General features: G+C 31.2%; 1 protein-coding gene across 23 annotated transcripts in view; it reads left to right on the top strand.

Annotated features, from left to right (window-relative positions):
• Nucleotides 1–513: 513 nt before the first annotated feature.
• Nucleotides 514–27,656, top strand: part of LOC139775291 (uncharacterized) — a 31,777-nt gene continuing 4,634 nt past the window's right edge. For 3 of the 23 annotated variants that reach the window (XM_071711170.1, XM_071711169.1, XM_071711167.1), the window contains exons 1-19: nt 1,480–1,721; nt 2,783–3,127; nt 3,497–3,838; nt 4,206–4,547; nt 4,913–5,254; nt 5,628–5,972; nt 7,668–8,009; nt 8,372–8,704; nt 9,416–9,754; nt 9,938–10,276; nt 10,642–10,977; nt 21,792–22,124; nt 22,485–22,835; nt 23,202–23,540; nt 23,911–24,252; nt 24,645–24,977; nt 25,338–25,676; nt 26,933–27,058; nt 27,193–27,342. In XM_071711170.1, the coding sequence (XP_071567271.1) occupies nt 1,690–1,721; nt 2,783–3,127; nt 3,497–3,838; nt 4,206–4,547; nt 4,913–5,254; nt 5,628–5,972; nt 7,668–8,009; nt 8,372–8,704; nt 9,416–9,754; nt 9,938–10,276; nt 10,642–10,977; nt 21,792–22,124; nt 22,485–22,835; nt 23,202–23,540; nt 23,911–24,252; nt 24,645–24,977; nt 25,338–25,676; nt 26,933–27,058; nt 27,193–27,342 (5,750 nt within the window). In that variant the 5' untranslated portion in view covers nt 1,480–1,689. Of the gene's footprint in view, nt 1,059–1,478; nt 1,722–2,782; nt 3,128–3,496; nt 3,839–4,205; nt 4,548–4,912; nt 5,255–5,627; nt 5,973–7,667; nt 8,010–8,371; nt 8,705–9,415; nt 9,755–9,937; nt 10,277–10,641; nt 10,978–11,337; nt 11,677–12,918; nt 13,048–13,184; nt 13,299–13,435; nt 13,562–13,980; nt 14,107–14,240; nt 14,715–14,807; nt 15,344–15,447; nt 16,082–21,791; nt 22,125–22,484; nt 22,836–23,201; nt 23,541–23,910; nt 24,253–24,644; nt 24,978–25,337; nt 25,677–26,932; nt 27,059–27,192; nt 27,343–27,656 lie in introns of those variants that run through there. The other 20 variants (XM_071711174.1, XM_071711173.1, XM_071711176.1 and 17 more) reach the window with 14 other exon arrangements.

Here is a 27,656-nt window from a genome sequence, read left to right as displayed (position 1 = left end):
ATGCAAAATATAGAATAAAATTTGATTACTGTTTTTTAACGCTATTTATTTGTTCGTCTATTCTATGTTAATAAATTACATAAGTTAATAAATTTTATATATTAATATTGAACTGTTCTCTATTCCTTTTATTGTGCGCAGCCCCTTAGAGTCGCAGTATAAGTATACACAGTAGAGAGACTAAACTTTTTTGGTGGTAATAAATTTTATCCTACCAGGAATATGGCGGTTTGTATGTATGACAAAGAGAAAGATACTTTTCTCTCTTTCTCTCTTAAACGTTCGTACAGCTCAGAAGATGGCGGCGAGTCCGTGACCTAGGACAAATTACATCAAAGGTGCCGACGCTCAGTGTCACTACTGTATGTACTTATACTAGGGTGCGTTCAGGAATTACGTTTAGGCGCACTTAGGTAATGCTATAGTGTACGTAATTATAGCTTAGAGTTACCCAGGTTAAATTTTTGAACGCAGCTCTGTGTTAGAGTTACCTAGGTGTGCCTAGGCGTAATTTGAACGCACCCCTGCTGTACTTTACGACAACAATTGAATACCATTGACCAATCAAAAGTCTGCTAAATAGAGGGAGGACGGTCGCAAAGCAATCCGTCTTTATCTTCTCGTGACCCGGGCACTAGCATGGGAGTTCACATTCCAGTGTTGTATATAGTTCTATGGCTTAGTTTACACCGTAGAAACTCTTGATACGGGTATCAAGCTGGTGCGGACTAAGTGTTAGATACGTTTCTGTTTACATCGACCGTGTTAAATCATATTAGCGATTTTTTCAAGACGTGTTTTAATTTCGATTACGTATACAATGGTTTCAACTTGTATGTATGAAGCCAATCAGACAGCACATTAAGAATGCATTTGATACGCGTATCAACTTAGTCGGATACAGGCTGTTCTCGAGTATCGTACCATTCTGATACTCCGTCGTTTACATCGATCGTACCAATGGATTTAGTCCTAATATAATATATACTTAGTATGCATATCAAATGCTTGGTGTAAACAAGATTTACCCGCTGAAACTTAAGACGGTAATCATATGTGTATGCTGCATATTAATTTGTCTGCCTATGCATATTGAGTTTTTATTCGTATATTTGATTTCATGTACAATTAAAATTTTAAAGCAAAAAGATCACTAACAAGAATTCATGGCAAAATCAAAAGTCTGATAACTGCGATCATATCCAAAATCAAACTACACACGGGTCCAGGAGTTTTAATTTTAACACACATCTAGTGCGACACTTTATTTCAAAGTATTTAACCTTTTTGCTATGGTGGCGTTGGCCGAATAGCGATTATGAGGTACGGCAGCATAAGCCGCCAGCGTTCGCCTTGGAGCGAAAAAGTGCTATGACTCCACTGTTTTAACTCGTTGCATTAAAGATATATAATTTTTAAAAGTAAAACGGGATTTACATAAGTGCAAAATTATATTTTAAAATTATATTTTATTATTATTTTAAACTTCGTATTTAATGAGCTACAAGCAAAGTTAGTACCAATACGGCTATGCCGGCTATAGCCGGCGCTATAGTATCTACGAATGTCACATGGATGCCGGCTACAGCAACATTAGGAGCGAAAAGGTTAATGCTTGTGGGAAATAAGGATGACTTTTATTAAAAAATGCCGAGCAGATGGGTTGGCTAAAAACAACATTTATACAAAATGCGAATGCGTATTGTGAAGTACTCAATAATGTACGTTGTTCCATAGAATAGATTTTTAAATTAAAGTGATAAATAATTAAATATAAACAACTTTGGTAGGTTTCATAAAAACTTACACTGCAAATATAATGACTAACACAAAATTCAGAATACACCATTTTTTAAAGAATAATATGATGTTGGTCTCCATCCTCGCTACTATTCTTATATACCAGAAGTGTATAAATAACTTCCAGACCATTTTGAATATTGAAACTTGAATTTCTGTAGACTTAAGAGGTATATTGGTCATGAATATTTAAATTCACAGGCCATGGAATAAGATACACATATTCGGATATAGAAACTCTTTATGCACATACATAAAATGTGTGTACCTTCTGATGTATACTTACCTGTATAAACTTTTTCCCTAGAAAACACATACCAATTTCAAAAAATGGTAAAAAAACGCGCGTAGTGTACGTGCTCCATACAAAATTTTTATTGAAAAAAATTTTGATCTAATTTGGTCGTATAATTCCACTAATATTTCTTACTACAAAAACAATGACAGCAGAAGGGCCCAGTGGACATGATACAAAACACTTGGCACCAAGTGTTTTTTATGTGTCAATCTAATATATAGGAACGCACCCTAATAAAAAACCGGAACAGGTTGTGTATCGCTGTTTTAAAAAAGAAGAGGTACACAACAAGTATAATAAAAAAACATCATTAAGAAAACCAGAGGTTACTAATTTTTCATATTTACTTGGCACAAACCGTTTGATATTATTGTTTTTGTGGTAAAAAATACAAATGGCATTATAAGACCAAATCAGATCAAAATTTTCTTTCTTTAATAAAGATTTTGTATGGAGCACGTACACTTGGCGCGTATTTTAATCTTTTTTTGAAAAATATAAGTTTTATACATATGTACGTTCTAGTAATTGGACAACTTTAAACTATATATCCATATATATAAACATACATCCTAATAAATAAACCATGCCTCTTTTTATCCATTGTGACAAATTTTACAAACGCTTATTGTTGTGGCGATCACTGTATCACATTCAGTATCAGACGATTAATCTGTATTACAGGAAGGATATAATGGCACCGACAAGAAAACGTAGCAAGTTGGGGAATTATTTCGAGAAGTTGAATCATTTGCTGGTAAAATGCACGACCTGTAAAAAAGAAATTAAGACACCTAATCCAACAAGACGCACAAAAATAATGAGAGCACACATATTAAATGTACATGGAATATCTCTTGATGATGAGACTGTCACACTACCTGACGACTTAAAACAATATTACTCGGAGTTACCGGGATATAAGGCAAAATGTAATAATTGTGGCAAAGCAGTGTCTTTCTTAACAAATATTGAAAATTTACGAGTACATTTAAGAAGACATTCCACAAGAATCCTGAGTCGAGATGAGTAAGTACACAATCAAAAAATTATTAAAATACTAAAAATTATAAAATAATTGTAATAATGAAACAGTTAGTAACTAAAGAAAATTAAGCGAATAAGATAAGAATTTTATTAGAGCATCCATATAATATTTATATGCAATTTTGATCATAAATGTGCATGTACATCTGGTGCGTTTTTTATTTATTTTTTTTTTTTGAATATGTTTAAAGATCTGTACGCGATCTGATAATTATGCAAATTTTAACTATATATCCGTATAAACATACATCCTAATAAGTATGCCTCTTTATGATCTTTGTGAGAAATTCTACAAACGCTTGTTGAGGCAATCACTGTACTACGTTTAATATCAGACAATATGTATTGCAGGACGGTTTTAATGGCACTGAAAAGAAAACGCAGCAAGTTGTGGAATTATTTCGAGGAATTGAATCCTTCGCTGATAAAGTGCACTACCTGTAAAAAAGAAATTAAGACACCTATTCCAACAAGACGCACAAAAGTAATGAGAATACACTTAAGTAGACATGGAATATTTATCGATAATGACACTCACACACTACCTGACGACTTAAAACAATATTACTCGGAGTTGCCGGGATATAAGGCAAAATGTAAAGATTGTGACAAAACATTGTCTTTCTTAACAAACATGGGAGATTTACGAAAACATTTAAGAAGACATTCCACAAGAATCCTGAGTCGAGATGAGTAAGTACACAATCAAAAAATTATTAAAATACTAAACATTATAAAAATAATTGTAATGATGAAACAGTTAGTAACTAAAGAAAATTAAGCGAATAAGATAAGAATTTTATTAGGGCATCCATATAATATTTATATGCAATTTTGATCATAAATGTGCATGTACATCTGGTGCGTTTTTTTTTTTTTTTAAATATGTTTAAAGATCTGTATGCGATCTGATAATTATGCAAATTTTAACTATATATCCGTATAAACATACATCCTAATAAGTAAACCATGCCTCTTTATGATCTTTGTGAGAAATTCTACAAACGCTTGTTGAGGCAATCACTGTACTACGTTTAATATCAGACAATATGTATTGCAGGACGGTTTTAATGGCACTGAAAAGAAAACGCAGCAAGTTGTGGAATTATTTCGAGGAATTGAATCCTTCGCTGATAAAGTGCACTACCTGTAAAAAAGAAATTAAGACACCTAATCCAACAAGATGCACAAGAGTAATGAGAATACACTTAAGTAGACATGGAATATTTATCGATAATGACACTCACACACTACCTGACGACTTAAAACAATATTACTCGAAGTTACCGGGATATAAGGCAAAATGTAATAATTGTGGCAAAGCAGTGTCTTTCTTAACAAACATGGGAAATTTACGAAAACATTTAAGAAGACATTCCACAAGAATCCTGAGTCGAGATGAGTAAGTACACAATCAAAAAATTATTAAAATACTAAACATTATAAAAATAATTGTAATGATGAAACAGTTAGTAACTAAAGAAAATTAAGCGAATAAGATAAGAATTTTATTAGGGCATCCATATAATATTTATATGCGATTTTGATCATAAATGTGCATGTACATCTGGTGCGTTTTTTTTTTTTTGAATATGTTTAAAGATCTGTATGCGATCTGATAATTATGCAAATTTTAACTATATATCCGTATAAACATACATCCTAATAAGTAAACCATGCCTCTTTATGATCTTTGTGAGAAATTCTACAAACGCTTGTTGAGGCAATCACTGTACTACGTTTAATATCAGACAATATGTATTGCAGGACGGTTTTAATGGCACTGAAAAGAAAACGCAGCAAGTTGTGGAATTATTTCGAGGAATTGAATCCTTCGCTGATAAAGTGCACTACCTGGAAAAAAGAAATTAAGACACCTAATCCAACAAGACGCACAAAAGTAATGAGAATACACTTAAGTAGACATGGAATATCTCTTGATGATGAGACTGTCACACTACCTGACGACTTAAAACAATATTACTCGGAGTTACCGGGATATAAGGCAAAATGTAATAATTGTGGCAAAGCAGTGTCTTTCTTAACAAATATTGAAAATTTACGAGTACATTTAAGAAGACATTCCACAAGAATCCTGAGTCGAGATGAGTAAGTACACAATCAAAAAATTATTAAAATACTAAAAATTATAAAATAATTGTAATGATGAAACAGTTAGTAACTAAAGAAAATTAAGCGAATAAGATAAGAATTTTATTAGGGCATCCATATAATATTTATATGCAATTTTGATCATAAATGTGCATGTACATCTGGTGCGTTTTTTATTTTTTTTATTTTTTGAATATGTTTAAAGATCTGTACGCGATCTGATAATTATGCAAATTTTAACTATATATCCGTATAAACATACATCCTAATAAGTAAACCATGCCTCTTTATGATCTTTGTGAGAAATTCTACAAACGCTTGTTGAGGCAATCACTGTACTACGTTTAATATCAGACAATATGTATTGCAGGACGGTTTTAATGGCACTGAAAAGAAAACGCAGCAAGTTGTGGAATTATTTCGAGGAATTGAAACCTTTGCTGGTAAAGTGCACTACCTGTAAAAAAGAAATTAAGACACCTAATCCAACAAAACGCACAAGAACAATGAGAATACACTTAAGTAGACATGGAATATTTCTCGATAATGGCATTCACACACTACCTGACGACTTAAAAGAATATTACTCGGAGTTGCCGGGATATAAGGCAAAATGTAAAAATTGTGACAAAACATTGTCTTTCTTAACAAACATGGGAAATTTACGAAAACATTTAAGAAGGAGACATTCCACAATAATCCAGGGTCGAGATGAGTAAGTACACAATAAAAAAATTATTATAATGCTAAAGATTATAAAATAAATGTAATGATAAAACAATCAGTAGCTAAAGAAAATTGAGTGAATAAGATTTTTTATCGGGTCATCCATATAATATTTATTTGTAATTTTGATCATAAATGTGCATGTACACTTGGTGCGTTTTTACCTTTTTTGCTTCCTCATAGAGGAAGCTTTGTGATGGTGAAAAAAATTTTTTTTCGAGATTTTGATGGAAATAGGTTTAGAATGTTCCAAAATGTCGAGAAATCATGTTAGTAAAAAATGTCCGGAAGTATGTGTGTGCGTGCGTGTGCGTGTGTGTGTGTGTGTGCGGATTTTTTGTACACGCATCTACTTCTACAATTTTTTAGATACCGGGTTGAATTTTGGTACACAAATAGAGTATCATAGAAAGTATGTTCTCCTTTAATTTTATTAAAATCTGTCGACCGGTATGGATTTTAAGGAGATTTTTATTTTTTAGAAAAGTGTGTGTTTTACGCTGTAGCTTTCTTAATATTTGAGATATCGATCTATTTCTAATTCTATTATATTTTTTATTTTTTTCTACCCCTATTTCATATATAATTCTTTAAAATTTGGTTAATCAGTTCTTGAGTTATAGAAATTTCAGTAAACTTGACTGTTTTTTTTTTACAGAAATTTTAAAGAATTATTGGTTAATTAATTAAATTTTAAAGAATTATATATGAAATAGGGGTAGAAAAGACTGAAGAATATAATAGAATAAATAAAAATTGTTAATAATAAAAGGGTTACCGATTTCTGTTAAAAAAAACAGTCAAGTTTACTGAAATTTCTATAACTCAAGAACTAATTAATCAAATTTTAAAGAATTGTATATGAAATAGGGGTAGAAAAAATTGAAGAATATAACAGAATTAATAAAAATTGCTAATAATAAAAACGTTACCGATTTCTGTTTAAAAAAATCAACGTGATTGCTCTAATTTCAGCAAATTTTGAGATATCAAGCTTAATATTTTTTTTATAGATAGAGTATCATTAAAGGTAGGTTGGTGTTGAATTTAGCAAGGATTGGTTGAAGGGATTACCGATTTCTGGCTATTTTTAGAAATGTCCGTGGTTGCTCTAATTTTCGTAAATTTTGAGATATCGATTAATATAACAGATATTAGTCGCAATAAAGCTTATCACAATAAAAAAAGTGTGCAAGTAGAAACTTGCACATTGCTTTCTCATAGTTTTTAAGTGTGCAAGTAAAAACTTGTGCATTGCTTTCTCATAGTTTTTAAGTGCGCAAGTAGAAACCTGCACATTGCTTCCTTATAGTTTTTAAGTGTGCAAGTAGAAACCTTCGCTCATAAAGCTTCCTCTATGAGGAAGCCAAAACAAATAAATACTAATAATTATACATACAATAAAATACAAGCTTTCTCATAGAGGAGCTTTGTGAGCGAAGGTTTCTATTTACGCACTTAAAAACTATGAGAAAGCAATGTGCAAGTTTTTACTTGCACACTTTTTAAATATGTTTAATGATCTGTACGCAATCTGATAATTACACAAACTTTAACTATATATTCGTATAAACATACATTCTAATAAATTAAATGTATCTTTATGATCTTTGTGAGAAATTCTACAAACGCTTGTTGAAGCAATCACTGTACCACATTTAATATCAGACAATATGTATTACAGGACGGTTATAATGGCACTGAAAAGAAAACGCAGCAAGTTGTGGAATTATTTCGAGGAATTGAAACCATCGCTGGCAAAGTGCACGACCTGTAAAAAAGAAATCAAGATATCTCGTCCATCAAACCGTACAAGAATATTCAGAGCACATTTAAAGAGACATGGAATATTTCTCGATAATGACATTCGTACACTACCTGACGACTTAAGGCAATATTACTCGGAGTTACCGGGATATAAGGCAAAATGTAATGATTGTAGCAAAATATTTACTTTCTTAACAAGTATAGAATATTTACGAAAACATTTAAGAAGACATTCCACAACAATCCAGAGTGGTTATGAGTAAGTACACAATCAAAAAATTATTAAAATACTAAAGATTATAAAATAAATGTAATAATGAAACAATCAGTAGCTAAAGAAATTTGAGTGAATAAAAGTTTTTATCGGGGCATCGGTATAATATTTATATGCGATTTTGATCATAAATGTGCATGTACATCTGGTGCGTTTTTTAAATTTTTTTTAAATATGTTTAAAAATCTGTACGCGATTTGATAATTATGCAAATTTTAACTATATATCCGTACAAACATACATTCTAATAAATTAAATGTGTCTTTATGACCTTTGTGAGAAATTCTACAAACGCTTGTTGATGCAATCGCCGTACCACATTTAGTGTCAGACAATCTGTATTGCAGGACGACACCGAGAAAAGAACGCAGCAAGTTGTGGAATTATTTCGAGGAATTGAAACCTACGCTGGTAAAGTGCACAACCTGTAAAAAAGAGATTAAGATACCTGATCCAAAAAAGTGCTTAAAAATAATGAGAATACACTTAAGTAGACATGGAATATTTCTCGATAATAACACTCTCTCACTACCTGACAACTTAAGGCAATGTTACTCGGAATTACCGGGATATAAGGCAAAATGTAATAATTGCGGCGAAACAATATCCTTCTTAACAGATGTTGGACTTTTACGAAGACATTTAAGAAGACATTCCACAATAATCCAGGGTCGAGATGAGTAAGTACACAATCAAAAAATTATTATAATACTAAAGATTATAAAATAAATGTAATAATAAAACAATCAGTAGCTAAAGAAAATTGAGTGAATAAAAGTTTTTATCGGGGCATCCATATAATAATTATATGCAATTTTGATCATAAATGTGCTTGTACACCTGGTGCGTTTATTACCTTTTATTAAAAAAAAAATATGTTTGAAGATCTGTACGGGATCCGATAATTATGCAAGTTTTAACTACACGGAAAGAATTTTCTCTTAAAATTTACCCTGAAATCATGGTAGTTGTGGGACAACATGTACCACCAAGAATTTTATGCGAGCTATTCTGATTAATATCCACCATAATAAAAATTATTAATATCTATTACATTAAAATATAAAATGTATTTGATTAATTTTACTAAAATATATCTAGGAAATTTCAATAATTTTTCAAAATTTACCAATCTGCTTGGTAATTTTTATCACGTTGTTTGTAAAATGTCTTTTGTATATTTTAAAAATGCCTTGGTCGCCAAGTTGTCCCAAGTTTGAAATAAATTTAAGGGTAAAATATAACAAAAAATTCTCTCCGTGTATATATCCGTATAAACATACATCCTAATAAGTAAACCATGCCTCTTTATGATCTTTGTGAGAAATTCTACAAATGCTTGTTGAGGCAATCACTGTACCACATTTAATATCAGACAATATGTATTACAGAACAGTTATGGTACCGAGAAAAAAACGAAGCAAGTTGTGGAATTATTTCGAGCAATTGAAACCGACGTTGGTAAAGTGCACGACCTGCAAAAAAGAAATTAAGATATCTTACCCAAAACATTACACAAGAGTAATGAGAATGCACTTAAGTAGACATGGAATATCTCTCGATAATGACACTCTCTCACTACCTGACAACTTAAGGCAATGTTACTCAGAATTACCGGGATATAAGGCAAAATGTAATAATTGCGGCGAAACAATATCCTTCTTAACAGATGTTGGACTTTTACAAAGACATTTAAGAAGACATTCCACAATAATCCAGGGTCGAGATGAGTAAGTACACAATCAAAAAATTATTATAATACTAAAGATTATGCAAGTTTTAACTATATATCCGTATAAACATACATCCTAATAAGTAAACCATGCCTCTTTATGATCTTTGTGAGAAATTCTACAAACGCTTGTTGAGGCAATCACTGTACCACATTTAATATCAGACAATATGTATTACAGAACAGTTATGGTACCGAGAAAAAAACGCAGCAAGTTTTGGAATTATTTCGAGGAATTGAAACCTTTGCTGATAAAGTGCACGACCTGTAAAAAAGAAATTAAGGTATCCGAGTCAACATACTACACAAAATTAATGAGGCTGCACTTAAGTAGACATGGAATATTTATCGATAATGACACTTACACACTACCTGACGACTTAAAACAATATTACTCGGAATTACCGAGATATAAGGCAAAATGTAATAATTGTGGCAAAACATTGTCTTTCTTAACAAGTATGGTACATTTACGAGTACATTTAAGAAGACATTCCACAAGAATCCAGAGTCGAGATAAGTAAGTACACATTCAAAAAATTATTAAAATACTAAAGATTATAAAATAAATGTAATGACAAAACAATCAATAGATAAAGAAAATTGAGCGAGTAAGAGTTTTTATCGGGGCATCCATATAATATTTATTTGCAATTTTGATCATAAATGTGCACGTACACTTGATGCGTTTTTCACCCTTTTAAAAAAAAAATGTATTTAAAGATCTGTACGCAATCTGATAATTATGCAAATTTTAACTATATATCCGTATAAACATACATTTTAAAAATTAAATGTGTCTTTATGACCTTTGTGAGACATTCTACAAACGCTTGTTGATGCAATCGCTGTACCACATTTAGTGTCAGACAATCTGTATTACAGGACGACACCGACAAAAAAACGCAGCAAGTTGTGGAATTATTTCGAGGAATTGAATCCTTCGCTGGTAAAGTGCACGACCTGTAAAAAAGAATTTAAGATACCTGATTCAAAAAAACGCACAAAAATAATGAAAGCACACTCATTAAATGTACATGGAATATCTCTTGATGATGACACTGTCACACTACCTGACGACTTGAGGCAACATTACTCGGAGTTACCGAGATATAAGGCAAAATGTAATGATTGTGGCAAAGCAGTGTCTTTCTTATCAAATATTGCACATTTACGAAAACATTTAAAAAGACATTCCACAAGAAACCAGAGTCGAGATGAGTAAGTACACAATCAAAAAATCATTAAAATACCAAAGATTATAAAATAAATGTAATAATAAAACAATCAGTAGCTAAAGAAAATTGAGTGAATAAAAGTTTTTATCGGGGCATCCATATAATATTTATTTGCAATTTTGATCACAAATGTGCACGTACACTTGGTGCGTCTTTTACCTTTCTTTGAAAAAGATATGTTTGGAGATTTGTACACGATCTGATAATTATGCAAATTTTATATCCGTATAAACATACATTCTAATAAATTAAATGTGTCTTTATGACCTTTGTGAGAAATTCTACAAACGCTTGTTGAGGCAATCACTGTACCACATTTAATATCAGACAATATGTATTACAGAACAGTTATGGTACCGAGAAAAAAGCGCAGCAAGTTGTGGACATATTTCAAAAAATTGAAACCTTCGTTGGTAAAGTGCGTAATTTGTAAAATCAAAATTTATATACCTCATCCATCAAACAGCACAGCAATAGCGATAGGACACTTAAATAGACATGGAATATTTCTCAATAATGACACTTTCGCACTACCTGATGACTTGAGGCAACATTACTCGGAGTTACCGAGATATAAGGCAAAGTGTAATGATTGTGGTAAAACAATGTCTTTCTTAACAAATATTGTACGTTTACGAAAGCATTTAAGAAGACATTCCACAAGAATCCTGAGTCAAGATGAGTAAGTACACATTCAAAAAATTATTAAAATACTAGACTATAAAATATATGCAACAAAACGATCAACAGTTAAAGAAAGAGCGCGAATACAAGTTTTTATCAGGTTGTTCATATAATATTTATTTGCAATTTTGATCACAACCACGTCTCTCAAATAATAATAATAAAAATATTTCAATTATTTTGCATAAGTTAAATAAATATAAATCGTTTATTTTCACGTTCTATCATGCATCATAGATATAAACAATTCAGAAATTTAGATTAAATATTTATTTGTTTGAAATTAGTATTACAGAAATTCGAAGTAGATATATAAAATGTACAATTTATACATAGTTCTAATAGATATTTAAATTGAATAGCTCTATTTAATCAAATCTATATAGGACAACTCTCACATCTGCCATCCACTGATTACGTAGATAAATAATAATTAATAAAAGTTTCTGTTAGACAACAATCAACCGTTCTTTGTAGTATTTGAATACACGTTGTAGGCCTACAAATATCAGCATAGTGATATTGATTATTTGTTATCCTTGAGTTATTATTGTATATGTATATAGCACCACACGCACAACCCAATTTCTGACATATTGTACAATTTTTCATAAGAACATTTTATGATTTTAGACCGTTTTAATTGGTGACCGTATCCGTTTTATGTTTAAATACGTACTCACATTAAGACAGCTTTTATTATAAATTACATATTAGGAAGAACGTCTCTTTCAGGCGACGTATATAAACAATAAATAAGTGAAACACGACGGATATAATATACAATCAAATTAACGTACAAAATATCATAAGTTTAATTAGGGAGATACTCCACTTTACGGTCAGGACAAAATTTTGATAACCTAATAAAATTATTCGTATGAATATATGTACATTTCTTCATCTCAACTAAAGCTAGAATAGAACAATTACGTTAAAATAGCGTTTCACCCTAACTTAATTTTATATTATATATCGTGTTTCACTTATCTATTAATTACATATTCAGTCTAGACATTAATTGCTTGACATTAGCATTACAGAAATTCAAGGTATAAAACATTAATTCTCTCCCTATCTCTTTCTTTTTCTTCCTCCTACTCACTCTCACTTACAAAATGTCACTCCATTACGGTTCACGGACAATAAGTACATAATAGCATTAAATAATACATACAGTTATAGTATTTTAATAATTATTACTTTTTTCTATTTTTAATCACACCACTTTTCTATACAGACCAAGCACTTCAAGTTTAGCGGATGATAATATGGATCCTTCTGCACACCGTCAAAGTCAAGATACATCTGGTTTGCTCGTTCAATCATTTATTAAAGAAATGACAGAAAAAACAGACGCACTTAATGAGTAATTATTCGATTTTCTTATATCACGCAATATAATAATGTCTTGATATTTAAATTTTTACTTTTTTGCGAGAGTAATTTACATCGTTAATATTTTAAATAATGCCATATCTCTAATTACACCGTTTTTCAATGCAGATCAAGCTTAGCGGATTATATGGATCCTACTGCGAAACGTCAAAGTGGAGAACTATCTGGTTTGCCCGTTCAATCATTTAAAGAAACGACAGAAAGAACAGGCGCTCTTAACGAGTAATTATTCGTCTTGCTTATATCATACAATATAATAATATCTTAATATTTAAATATTTACTCTTTTGCAAAAAAATAACTTACAACGTTAATGTTTTAAATAGTTCTATTTTTAATTACTCCATATTTCTGTGCAGATCAGGCACTTCAATTTCAACGGGTTATAATACGAATCTTACCGCAGAATGTCAAAGTCAGGAAACAGTTGATTTGGATCCTCAAACATGTGAACAATCGAGAAAGGATAAAAGGGCATGGGATGGGTAATTATTTGACATTGTCATGACAAATCGACCATTGGCTCTTTGGTCAGATTAGTCATAAAAACTTTTCGACCATGGGTTTTGGTCTTTTTAAATTGATGTAATTTTGATGCTTTTATATAATACATCAAAACAGAGTTGCTCTCTAATTTGATTGATATCATATCGGTGTTTCACTTATCTATTATAGTCAAATATTCAGTCTAGACATTAATTGCTTGACATTAGCATTACAGAAATTCGAGATGTAAAACATTCTCTTTCTTTTTCTTCCTCTTACTCACTCTCACTTACAAAACTTCACTCTATTACGGTTCACCATCAATAAGAACATAATAGCATTAAGTAATATGTACAGTTGTAGAATTTTAATAATTATTACTTTTTTTAATTTTTAATTACCCCACTTTTCTATGCAGACCAAGCACTTCAAGTTTAGCGGATAATAGTATGGATCCTTCTGCAGACCGTCAAAGTCAAGATACATCTGATTTGCCCATACAATCACTTAAAGAACCGATAGAAAAAACAGGCGCACTTGATAAGTAATTATTCGTATTGTTTATATCATACAATATAATAATATCTTGATACTTAAATATTTACTCTTTTGCAAAAGAATGATTTATAACATTAATTTAAATAATTCCATTTCTAATTGCACCGTATTTTAATGCAGACCAAGCACCTTAAGTTCAACGGCTTATATTATGTATCTTTCTACAGGAAAATATATTCCTCTGCGTCAAAGTCAAGAACAAGTACCATCTACCCATTTACCCGTTCAATCATTTAAAGAAACGGCAGAAAATACAGTAGTACTTGATGAGTAATTATTCGTTTAGTTTATATAGTATAATGTAATGGTATCCAAATAGTTAAATATTGACTTTTCTGCACAAGTATATTTTACAACTGTGACATTTTAAAAATAATTACTCTTTCCTTTTTACTTTTAATCACATCACGTTTCTACACAGACCGAGCACTTCAAGTTCAGCGGATTATGTTATGGCTCCTCCTGCAGAACATCAAAGTGGAGAACAACCTGGTTTGCCTGTTCAATCATTTGAACAAATGACAGAAGAAACTAGCGCACTTCATTCGTGTATTGATTTTATTATACAATTTAATAAATACTCAACTAGTTAAATATTGATTTTTCTACACAAATATATAACGTACAAGTGTGAAAATTTTTATTATTGTACTTTTTTACTTTTAATCACATCACATTTCTATGCAGACCAAGCACTTCAACTTTAGCGAATTATAGTGTGGATCCTTCTGCAGAACGTCAAAGTCAAGAATACCGTGTTTGCCTGTTCACTCATTTAAACAATTAACAGTAAAAGGAATAGTTGCACTTGATGAGTAATTATACGTTTTGCTTATATCATACAATAAAATGATATCCCAATAATATCCAAATATTTACTTTTTTCAAAGATAATTTATAACTACAATATTTTAAACAATTTAATTTGCCTACTTTTTAAGCACACATCAAAAATATTGTTTTCCTTCATTACCAATATACACGACTATAACATTTTAAATTTTAGCGTAATTAAAACGTCTAGTAATGCATGTTTTATTTTTAATCATGCCGTATTCGAATTTACAGAAATGTTTCGAGTTCTTGAAAATCAATGGTCTCTCTTTTACGGATTTCGATTCCATTGTGTCATAGCATTAGAGTCGGAAATTATCTGTATTCAAGAAAAACCATACGCAGGCATCGCTTAAACAACCAAAAGAATAAAGAAGCGTTTTTAATGAGTAATTATTCGCTTTGCTTTTAACATTATGCAATTTATTCTATATAACATTATGTTTTTCTTTCCAATAGTAACAATAAATTTAAAAATTATTTTGATATACAGGGTGTCGCAGGTCAGGTCAATAAAACTACAGGGTCTTATAAGAAATTGAATGTGGAGAAAAAAATTCCTATAAACATAGGTCCGGAAACGTTTCGCGCAGAGTTCGTCGAAAGACGTACGAACGAAACGCAAAGAGTAAAAAAGGAATAACGATTCGAGGAGGCTGCTCGTCAAAAGAAGAAGTATTCTATAGCCCAGGCATCGACGATGCTGCGTAAGATAAGAAAAAATTTCATTCAACAATTTATCCACAGCATGCAGCTATTATTAGTGTCACTGTCACGTAAAACTTTAAACACAATTTTCTCGAAACAGTGTTTTAAAAATCGGTACCAGAAATATCTCGGAAACTAGTAAACCGATTTGCATGAAATTTTTTACAGTTACTCTCAATACACAATAGTACTAAAAAATTTGAACTTGTAAAATAAATAAATAACTAATGGTTATAAAATTTGCGAAAAGTCTCTGTGAATAACTGATTTGTAGACAATTATGGTAAACATTTGTGTCAAATATAAAATTAACCGAATAATGTTCTCAAGTTATCGTTACAGTTTAAAAAAATGTTATTTTAAAAATCGGACACAATGATGTTAATACTTACTATAAAATACAATTTTTTGTACCAAGATATTGTGCGTATTAAATTTACTTGATAAACATATATAACAACAATTTCATACTTCTATTAATTTATAACATTTTACAATTCGCGACCCAAATTTTTCCTAATTTTTACTTCTGTCAGAGTCCTATTATCCTTTAATAGTGTAAAACATTGGTTGCATTGCATTGGTTCTATGAATGTTAATTGAAATAAGCAATAACTGACATTTTGAATAATCGCTTAATCTTTCGTGAGCCATTATTTATACAATAATATAATTAAAAATTATTTATATATGGTAAACTGAACTTTTAATAAAAAATTTTTATTTTTTATATTAATAGTAGCTCATATTTCAGAATAAACATGGCTACCAAATGTTGAAATTTTTTTTAAATGGTATGCACTGATATACTTTATATACACGCAGAGAACTATATACTAAACTAGAATCTGGGGATCGATCATGTGTCTTTTCCTCTAAGACGGAAACCTGAAAAGTGAAGAGTTTATCTCTTTTTATTCAACGCCAATAGAAAGAGATAGTTACATGAAACTTTTCACGTTGCCGCTGTAATAGGAAAAAGATATATGATCGCTACCCAGAACTCGACTCACTCTACTCGAGAAGAAAAGGGGATGACCGAGAGGGAGAATTGCGGCCAACCGTCCTTTTTTGTTGGGCTGTGTTCAGTAATTCAACCTATATCATTAGGGGCTGCACACAATGAAAGGAATAGAGAACAGGGAACAGGGAACAGGGAATAGGGAATAAGGAACAGTTTAATATTAACATATGCATTGTTCACATGGCATGCAAAATATAGAATAAAATTTTATTACTGTTTTTTAACGCTATTTATTTGTTCGTCTATTCTATGTTAATAAATTACATAAGTTAATAAATTTTATATATTAATATTGAACTGTTCTCTATTCCTTTTATTGTGCGCAGCCCCTTAGAGTCGCAGTATAAGTATACACAGTAGAGAGACTAAACTTTTTTGGTGGTAATAAATTTTATCCTACCAGGAATATGGCGGTTTGTATGTATGACAAAGAGAAAGATACTTCTCTCTCTTTCTCTCTTAAGCGTTCGTACAGCTCAGAAGATGGCGGCGAGTCCGTGATCTAGGACAAATTACATCAAAGGTGCCGACGCTCAGTGTCACTACTCTATGTACTTATACTAGGGTGCGTTCATGAATTATGTTTAGGCATGCTTAGGTAACTCTAATGCTATAGTGTACGTAACTATAGCTTAGAGTTACCCAGATTAAATTTTTGAACGCAGCTCTGTGTTAGAGTTACCTAGGTGTGCCTAGGCGTAATTTGAACGCACCCCTGCTGTACTTTACGACAACAATTGAATACCATTGACCAATCAAAAGTCTGCTAAATAGAGGGAGGACGGTCGCAAAGCAATCCGTCTTTATCTTCTCGTGACCCGGGCACTAGCATGGGAGTTCACATTCCAGTGTTGTATATAGTTCTATGGCTTAATTTACACCGTAGAAACTCTTGATACGGGTATCAAGCTGGTGCGGACTAAGCGTTAGATACATTTCTGTTTACATCGACCGTGTTAAATCAAATTAGTGATTTTTTCAAGACGTTTTTCAATTTCGATTACGTATACAATGGTTTCAACTTGTATGTATCAAGCCAATCAGACAGCATATTAAGAATGCATTTGATACGCGTATCAACTTAGTCTGATACAGGCTGTTTTCGAGTATCGTACCATTCTGATACTCCGTCGTTTACATCGATCGTACCAATGTATTTAGTCCTAATATAATATATACTTACAATTAGTATGCATATCAAATGCTTGGTGTAAACAAGATTTACACGCTGAAACTTTAGACGGTAATCATATGTGTATGCTGGATATTCATTTGTCTGCCTATGCATATTGAGTTTTTATTCGTATATTCGATTTCATGTACAATTAAAATTTTAAAGCAAAAAAATCACTAACAAGAATTCATGGCAAAATAAAAAGTCTGATAATTGCGATCATATCCAAAAATCGAACTACACACGGGTCCAGGAGTTTTAATTTTAACACACATCTAGGGCGACACTTTATTTCAAAGCATTTAACCTTTTTGCTATGGTGGCGTTGGCCGAATAGCGATTATGAGGTACGGCAGCATAGGCCGCCAGGCGTTCGCCTTGGAGCGAAGAAGTGCTATGACTCCACTGTTTTAACTCGTTGCATTAAAGATATATAATTTTTTAAGCATAAAAGTAAAACGGGATTTACATAAGTACAAAATTATATTTTAAAATTATATTTTATTATTATTTTAAACTTCGTATTTAATACGCTACAAGCAAAGTTAGTACCAATACGGCTATGCCTGCTATAGCCGGCGCTAGTATCTACGAATGTCACATGGATGCCGGCTAGCAACGTTAGGAGCGAAAAGGTTAATGCTTGTGGCAAATAAAGATGACTTTTACTAAAAAATGCCGAGCAGATAGGTTGGCTAAAAACAACATTTATACAAAATGCGAATGCGTATTGTGAAGTACTCAATGTACGTTGTTCCATAATAGATTTTTAAATTAAAGTGATAAATAAATATGAACAACTTTGGTAGGTATCATAAAAACTTACATTGCAAATATAATGACTAACACAAAATTCAACGTACACCAATTTCTAAAGAATAATATGATGTTGATCTCCAACCACGTTATTATTCTTATATACTGGAAGTGTATAAACAACTGCCATAGGCCAGTCATATTAGACATCGAACCTTCCAATTAATCTTCCCAGGTTGCAACCATCATGAATCGCTTTGATTTGAGGTGCTCTAAGTAGGATTTATTTTGCTTCGCAAAATTAATGCGCAATAAAAAGTTATTAACAATATTATCAACAATAAACATGATTTTTTTTATTTTTTCTCAAATATCTCGAAAACTAAGCAAGATAGGGTTACTAATTATACGTACCTTTTTTGTAGAGCGTAAAATTATCTACAATAATGATCTGAACAACATTTATCGTCAAGTCAGTCATTTATCTTGCACGCGCCGTCAAAGTCCGGGACTCAATCTCGAAAACCCTCGATTTCATCGTTTTTTGATGTTGCTCCGGTGATATTTTTCCGTCATTTAAAAGGGAATTAAAAATCTAAAAAAAATCACACATTATCTGAGAACGACAAAGAATACTTTTCATGGTGTAACCGATTTTTTAGACCCTTTTTCTTTAGTTTGTAGCTATGTAAGCAAAATATTTTGATTTTTTGGAATAGTCTTAGTTTTTCGCTGTTTTCAGGCCTTAGAATTTATTTGATGATGAATTTTATCGTATGCATCTTGTTGTGGACGAAATTTGCAACAAAAATGGACCCTTGTATTTTTTTCGTACGACGAACGCTGATTTTTTTATTGACACGCAAAGTTATCCAATATTGCGCACAGGTCGGATAACGCTTTTTTTACACTAAAATAATTATTTTTCATTAAAATTTATGTGATTTTTCGCATCATTATTGAACCATATTGCAAAGCCGTTTCTTGCAATATGGTTCAAAAATGATGCGAAAAATCACATAAATTTTAATGAAAAATAATTATTTTAGTGTAAAAAAAGCGTTATCCGACCTGTGCGCAATATTGGATAACTTTGCGTGTCAATAAAAAAGCGTTCGTCGTACGAAAAAAATACAAGGGTCCATTTTTGTTGCAAATTTTGTCCACAACAAGATGCATACGATAAAATTCGTCTCAAATAAATTCTAAGGCCTGAAAACAGCGAAAAACTAAGACTATTCCAAAAAATCAAAATTTTTTGCTTACATAGCTACAAACTAGAGAAAAAGGGTCTAAAAAATCGGTTACACCATGAAAAGTATTCTTTGTCGTTCTCAGATAATGTGTGATTTTTTTGAGATTTTTAATTCCATTTTAAATGACGGAAAAAAATCACCGGCGCAACATAAAAAAAACGATAAAATCGAGGGTTTTCGAGATCCGAGTCTCGGACTTTGACGGCGCGTGCAAGCTAAGCGACTGACTTGACGATAAATATTGTTCAGATCATTATTGTAGATAATTTTACGCTCTACAAAGAAGGTACGTATAGTTAGTAACCCTATCTTGCTTAGTTTTCGAGATATTTGAGAAAAAATAAAAGAAATCGCGTTTTTTGTTGATAATATTGTTAATAACTTTTTATTGCGCATTAATTTTGCGAAGCAAAATAAATCCTACCTAGAGCACCTCAAATCAAAGCGATTCATGATGGTTGCAACCTGGGAAGATTAATTGGAAGTTTAACCCCCTAAATTAGTCTAATATGACTGGCCTACCAGACCATTTTGGATATTAAACTTTTTCTCTAGAGAACACATAAGAACCAATTTCAGAAAAAATAAAAAAAAACGCGCGTAGTGTACGTGCTCCATACAAAATCTTTATTAAAAAAAATTTTGATTTAATTTGGTCATATAATTCCACTAATATTTCTTACTACAAAAACAATGACAACAGAAGGGCCAAGTGGACATGATACAAAACACTTATGTGTTTTTTATGTGTGAATCTAAATAATAAAAAACCGGAACAGGTTGTATATCGTTGTTTTAAAAAAGAACAAATACACAACAAGTATAATAAAAGAACATCATTAAGAAAACCAGATGTTACTAATTTATTATATTTACTTGGCGCAAACCGTTTGATATTATTGCTTTTGTGGTAAAAAGTACAAATGGCATTATAAGACCAAATTAGATCAAAATTTTCTTACTTTAATAAAGATTTTGTATGAAACACGTACACTTGGCGCGTTCTTTATTCTATTTTTGAAGAATATAAGTTTTATACATATGTACGATCTAGTAATTAGACAAAATTAAACTATATATCCACATATATATACATACATCCTAATAAATAAACCATGCCTCTTTTTGTCCATTGTGACAAATTTTACAAACGCTTATTGTTGATGCAATCTCTGTACCACATTTAATATCGGACAATCTGTATTACAGGACAATTATAATGGCACCGAGAAGAAGCAGCAAGTTGTGGAATTATTTCGAGGAATTGAAACCTACGCTGGTAAAGTGTACGACCTGTAAAAAAGAAATTAAGATATCTCGTCCATCAAACCGTATAACAATATTCAGAGCACATTTAAAGAGACATGGAATATTTCTCGAAAATGACACTGTCACACTACCTGACAATTTAAGGCAATGTTACTCGGAATTACCGGGATGTAAGGCAAAATGTGATAATTGCGGCGAAACAATATCCTCCTTAACAGATGTTGGACTTTTACGAAGACATTTAAGAAGACATTCCACAATAATCCAGAGTCGAGATGTACGCGAGTAAGCACACAATCAAAAAATTATTAAAATACTGAAGATTATAAAATAAATGTAATGATAAAACAGTTAGTAGCTAAAAAAAATTGAGTGTATAAGACTTTTTATCGGGGCATCCATATAATATTTATATGCAATTTTGATAATAAATGTGCATCTGGTGCGTTTTTTACTTTTTTAAAAATATGTTTAAAGATCTGTACGCGATCTGATAATTATTTTAACATAAACAAATTTTAACTACATATCCGTATAAACATACATTCTAATAAACAAAATGGGTCTTTATGACCTTTGTGAGAAATTCTACAAACGTTTGTTGATGCAATCGCTGTATCACATTTAGTGTCAGACACTCTGTATTGTAGGACGACACCGACAAAAAAACGCAGCAAGTTGTGGAATTATTTCGAGGAATTGAATCCTTCGCTGGTAAAGTGCACGACCTGTAAAAAAGAAATCAAGATATCTCGTCCATCAAACCGTATAACAATATTCAGAGTACATTTAAAGAGACATGGAATATTTCTCGATAATGACATTCGTACACTACCTACCGACTTAAGGCAATGTTACTCAGAATTACCGGGATATAAGGCAAAATGTAATAATTGCGGCGAAACATTGTCCTTCTTAACAGATGTTAAATCTTTACGAAGACATTTAAGAAGACATTCCACAAGAATTCAGAGTCAAGATGAGTAAGTACACAATCAAAAAATTATTAAAATACCAAAGATGATAAAATAAATGTAATAATAATACAATCAGTAGCAAAAGAAATTTGAGTGAATAAAAGTTTTTATCGGGGCATCCATATAATATTTATATGCAATTTTGATCATTAATGTGCATGTACACCTGGTGCGTTTATTACTTTTTTTTTTTAATATGTTTGAAGATCTGTACGGGATCCGATAACTATACAAATTTTAACTATATATCCGTATAAACATACATTCTACTAAATTAAATGTGTCTTTATGACCTTGTGAGAAATTCTACAAACGCTTGTTGATGCAATCACTGTAACACATTTAATATCACAATATGTATTACAGAACAGTTATGGTACCAAGAAAAAAAACTCGAAAAAAACGCAGCAAGTTTTGGAATTATTTCGAGGAATTGAAACCTTTGCTGGTAAAGTGCACGACCTGTAAAAGAGAAATTAAGGTATCTCACCCAAAACAATACACAAATGTAATGAGACTGCACTTAAGTAGACATGGAATATTTCTCGATAATGACACTCTATCACTACCTGACGACTTAAAACAAAATTACTCGGAGTTGCCGGGATATAAGGCAAAATGTAATAATTGCGGCGCAACAGTATCCTTCTTAAGAAATATTGCAAATTTACGAAGACATTTGAAAAGACATTCCACAATAATCCAGAGTCGAGATGAGTAAGTACACATTCAAAAATTATTAAAATACCAAAGATTATAAAATAAATGTAATGACAAAACAATCAATAGATAAAGAAAATTGAGCGAATAAGAGTTTTTATCGGGGCATCCATATAATATTTATTTGCAATTTTGATCATAAATATGCACGTACACTTGGTGCGTTTTTTTCCTTTCTTTGAAAAAGATATGTTTGGAGATTTGTACGCGATCTGATAATTATGCAAATTTTAACTATATATCCGTATAAAAACATACATCGTAATAAGTAAACCATGCCTCTTTATGACTTTTGTGAGAAATTCTACAAACACTTGTTGAGGCAACTGTACCACATTTAATATCGGACAATCTGTATTACAGGACAATTATAATGGCACCGAGAAGAAGCAGCAAGTTGTGGAATTATTTCGAGGAATTGAAACCTACGCTGGTAAAGTGTACGACCTGTAAAAAAGAAATTAAGATATCTCGTCCATCAAACCGTATAACAATATTCAGAGCACATTTAAAGAGACATGGAATATTTCTCGAAAATAACACTGTCACACTACCTGACAATTTAAGGCAATGTTACTCGGAATTACCGGGATATAAGGCAAAATGTAACAATTGCGGCGAAACAGTATCTTTTTTAACAAATGTTGCAAATTTACGAAGACATTTAAGAAAACATTCCACAAGTATCCAGAGTCCAGATGAGTAAGTACACAATCAAAAAATTATTAAAATACCAAAAATTATGAAATAAATGTAATGACAAAACAATCAATAGATAAAGAAAATTGAGCGAATAAGAGTTTTTATCGGGGTATCCATATAATATTTATTTGCAATTTTGATCATAAATATGCACGTACACTTGGTCCGTTTTTTACCTTTCTTTGATAAAGATATGTTTGGAGATCTGTACGCGATCTGATAATTATGCAAATTTTAACTATATATTCGTATAAAAACATACATCGTAATAAGTAAACCATGCCTCTTTATGACCTTTGTGAGAAATTCTACAAACGCTTGTTGAGGAAATCACTGTACCACATTTAATATCAGACAATATGTATTACAGAACAGTTATGGTACCGGCAAAAAAACGCAGCAAGTTTTGGAATTATTTCGAGGAATTGAAATCTACGCTGGTAAAGTGCACGACCTGTAAAAAAGAAATTAAGGTATCTCATCCAACAGACTGCACAAGAATATTTAGAGCACACTTATTAAATGTACATGGAATATCTCTCGATGATGACACTCTCACACTACCTGACGACTTAAAACAATATTACTCGGAGTTACCGGGATATAAGGCAAAATGTAATAATTGTGCCAAAGCAGTGTCTTTCTTATCAAATATTGCACATTTACGAAAACATTTAAAAAGACATTCCACAAGAAACCAGAGTCGAGATGAGTAAGTACACATTCAAAAAATTATTAAAATACAAAAAATTATAAAATAAATGTAATGATAAAACAATCAGTAGAACAATCAGTAGAACAATCAGTAGAACAATCACTAAAGAAAATTGAATAAATAAAAGTTTTTATTGGAACATCCATATAATATTTATTTGCAATTTTGATCATAAATGTGCACGTACACTTGGTGCGTCTTTTACCTTTCTTTGAAAAAGATATGTTTGGAGATTTGTACACGATCTGATAATTATGCAAATTTTATATCCGTATAAACATACATTCTAATAAATTAAATGTGTCTTTATGACCTTTGTGAGAAATTCTACAAACGCTTGTTGATGCAATCGCCGTACCACATTTAGTGTCAGACAATCTGTATTACAGGACGACACCGACAAAAAAACGCAGCAAGTTGTGGAATTATTTCGAGGAATTGAAACCTACGCTGGTAAAGTGCACGACTTGTAAAAGAGAAATTAAGGTATCTCACCCAAATCACTACACAAAAGTAATGAGAATACACTTAAGTAGACATGGAATATTTCTCGATAATGACACTTACACACTACCTGACGACTTAAAACAAAATTACTCGGAGTTACCAGGATATAAGGCAAAATGTAATAATTGTGGCAAAGCAGTGTCTTTCTTAACAAATATAGCACGTTTACGAAAACATTTAAGAAGACATTCCACAAGAATCCTGAGTCGAGATGAGTAAGTACACAATCAAAAAATTATTAAAATACCAAAAATTATAAAATAAATGTAATAATAAAACAATCAGTAGCTAAAGAAAATTGAGTGAATAAAAGTTTTTATCGGGGCATTCATATAATATTTATTTGCAAATTTGATCATAAATGTGCACGTACACTTGGTGCGTCTTTTACCTTTCTTTGAAAAAGATATGTTTGGAGATTTGTACACGATCTGATAATTATGCAAATTTTATATCCGTATAAACATACATTCTAATAAATTAAATGTGTCTTTATGACCTTTGTGAGAAATTCTACAAACGCTTGTTGAGGCAATCACTGTACCACATTTAATATCAGACAATATGTATTACAGAACAGTTATGGTACCGAGAAAAAAGCGCAGCAAGTTGTGGACATATTTCAAAAAATTGAAACCTTCGTTGGTAAAGTGCGTAATTTGTAAAATCAAAATTTACATACCTCATCCATCAAACAGCACAGCAATAACGATAGGACACTTAAATAGACATGGAATATTTCTCAATAATGACACTTTCGCACTACCTGATGACTTGAGGCAACATTACTCGGAGTTACCGAGATATAAGGCAAAGTGTAATGATTGTGGTAAAACAATGTCTTTCTTAACAAATATTGTACGTTTACGAAAGCATTTAAGAAGACATTCCACAAGAATCCTGAGTCGAGATGAGTAAGTACACATTCAAAAAATTATTAAAATACTAGACTATAAAATATATGCAACAAAACGATCAACAGTTAAAGAAAGAGCGCGAATACAAGTTTTTATCAGGTTGTTCATATAATATTTATTTGCAATTTTGATCACAACCACGTCTCTCAAATAATAATAATAAAAATATTTCAATTATTTTGCATAAGTTAAATAAATATAAATCGTTTATTTTCACGTTCTATCATGCATCATAGATATAAACAATTCAGAAATTTAGATTAAATATTTATTTGTTTGAAATTAGTATTACAGAAATTCGAAGTAGATATATAAAATGTACAATTTATACATAGTTCTAATAGATATTTAAATTAAATAGCTCTATTTAATCAAATCTATATAGGACAACTCTCAGATCTGCCATCCACTGATTACGTAGATAAATAATAATTAATAAAAGTTTCTGTTAGACAACAATCAACCGTTCTTTGTAGTATTTGAATACACGTTGTAGGCCTACAAATATCAGCATAGTGATATTGATTATTTGTTATCCTTGAGTTATTATTGTATATGTATATAGCACCACACACACAACCCAATTTCTGACATATTGTACAATTTTTCATAAGAACATTTTATCATTTTAGACCGTTTTAATTGGTGACCGTATCCGTTTTATGTTTAAATACGTACTCACATTAAGACAGCTTTTATTATAAATTACATATTAGGAAGAACGTCTCTTTCAGGCGACGTATATAAACAATAAATAAGTGAAACACGACGGATATAATATACAATCAAATTAACGTACAAAATATTATAAGTTTAATTAGTCCACTTTACGGTCAGGACAAAATTTTGATAGCCTAATGAAATTGTTCGTGTGAGTATATGTATATTTCTTCATCTCAACTAAAGCTGGAATAGAACAATTACGTTAAAATAGCGATTCACCCTAACTTAATTTTAAATCATATATCGTGTTTCACTTATCTATTAATTATATATTCAGTCTAGACATTAATTGCTTGAAATTGGCAGATTTTGCTTGAAATTAGCATTACAGAAATTCGAGGTATAAAACATTCTCTCTCTCTCTCTATCTTTTTTTCTTTCTTCCTCCTACTCACTTTCACTTACAAAATTTCACTCCATTACGGTTCACCGTCAATAAGTACATAATAGCCTTAAGTAATATGTACAGTTGTAGAATTTTAATAATAATTATTTTTTAAAATTTTTAATTACACCACTTTTCTATGCAGACCAAGCAGTTCAAGTTTAGCGGATAATAGTATAGATCCTTCTGCAGACCGTCAAAGTCAAGATACATCTGATTTGCCCATACAATCACTTAAAGAAGCGATAGAAAAAACAGGCGCACTTGATAAGTAATTATTCGTATTGTTTATATCATACAATATAACAATATCTTGATATTTAAATATTTACTTTTTTGCAAAAGAATGATTTATAACATTAATTTAAATAATTCCATTTCTAATTGCACCGTATTTTAATGCAGACCAAGCACCTTAAGTTCAACAGCTTATATTATGTATCTTTCTACAGGAGAATATATTCCTCTGCGTCAAAGTCAAGAACAAGTACCATCTACCCATTTACCCGTTCAATCATTTAAAGAAACGGCAGAAAATACAGTAGCACTTGATGAGTAATTATTCGTTTAGTTTATATAGTATAATGTAATGGTATCCAAATAGTTCAATATTGACTTTTCTGCACAAGTGTATTTTACAACTGTGACATTTTAAAAATAATTACTCTCTCCTTTTTACTTTTATTAGAACACTACAAGCGCGCGCTACGCGTGCGCCATTTAGCTTTTTTTCTATATCATTACACAAAACAACATTTGCAACGCTATTGCTCTTTAATAATAACGCATTAAGAAAAATTTAACGTCGTATACATAACAACATGACTTTCAAATGACTTTGTACAGAAGAAACTAGCGCACTTCATTCG

This window comes from Temnothorax nylanderi, unplaced genomic scaffold (assembly GCF_030848795.1).
Source record: "Temnothorax nylanderi isolate EJ_2023f unplaced genomic scaffold, tnyl_v1.0 TNYL_tig0096_pilon, whole genome shotgun sequence".
NCBI lineage: Eukaryota > Metazoa > Arthropoda > Insecta > Hymenoptera > Formicidae > Temnothorax > Temnothorax nylanderi.
This window is presented reverse-complemented; position numbering and strand designations above follow the sequence as displayed.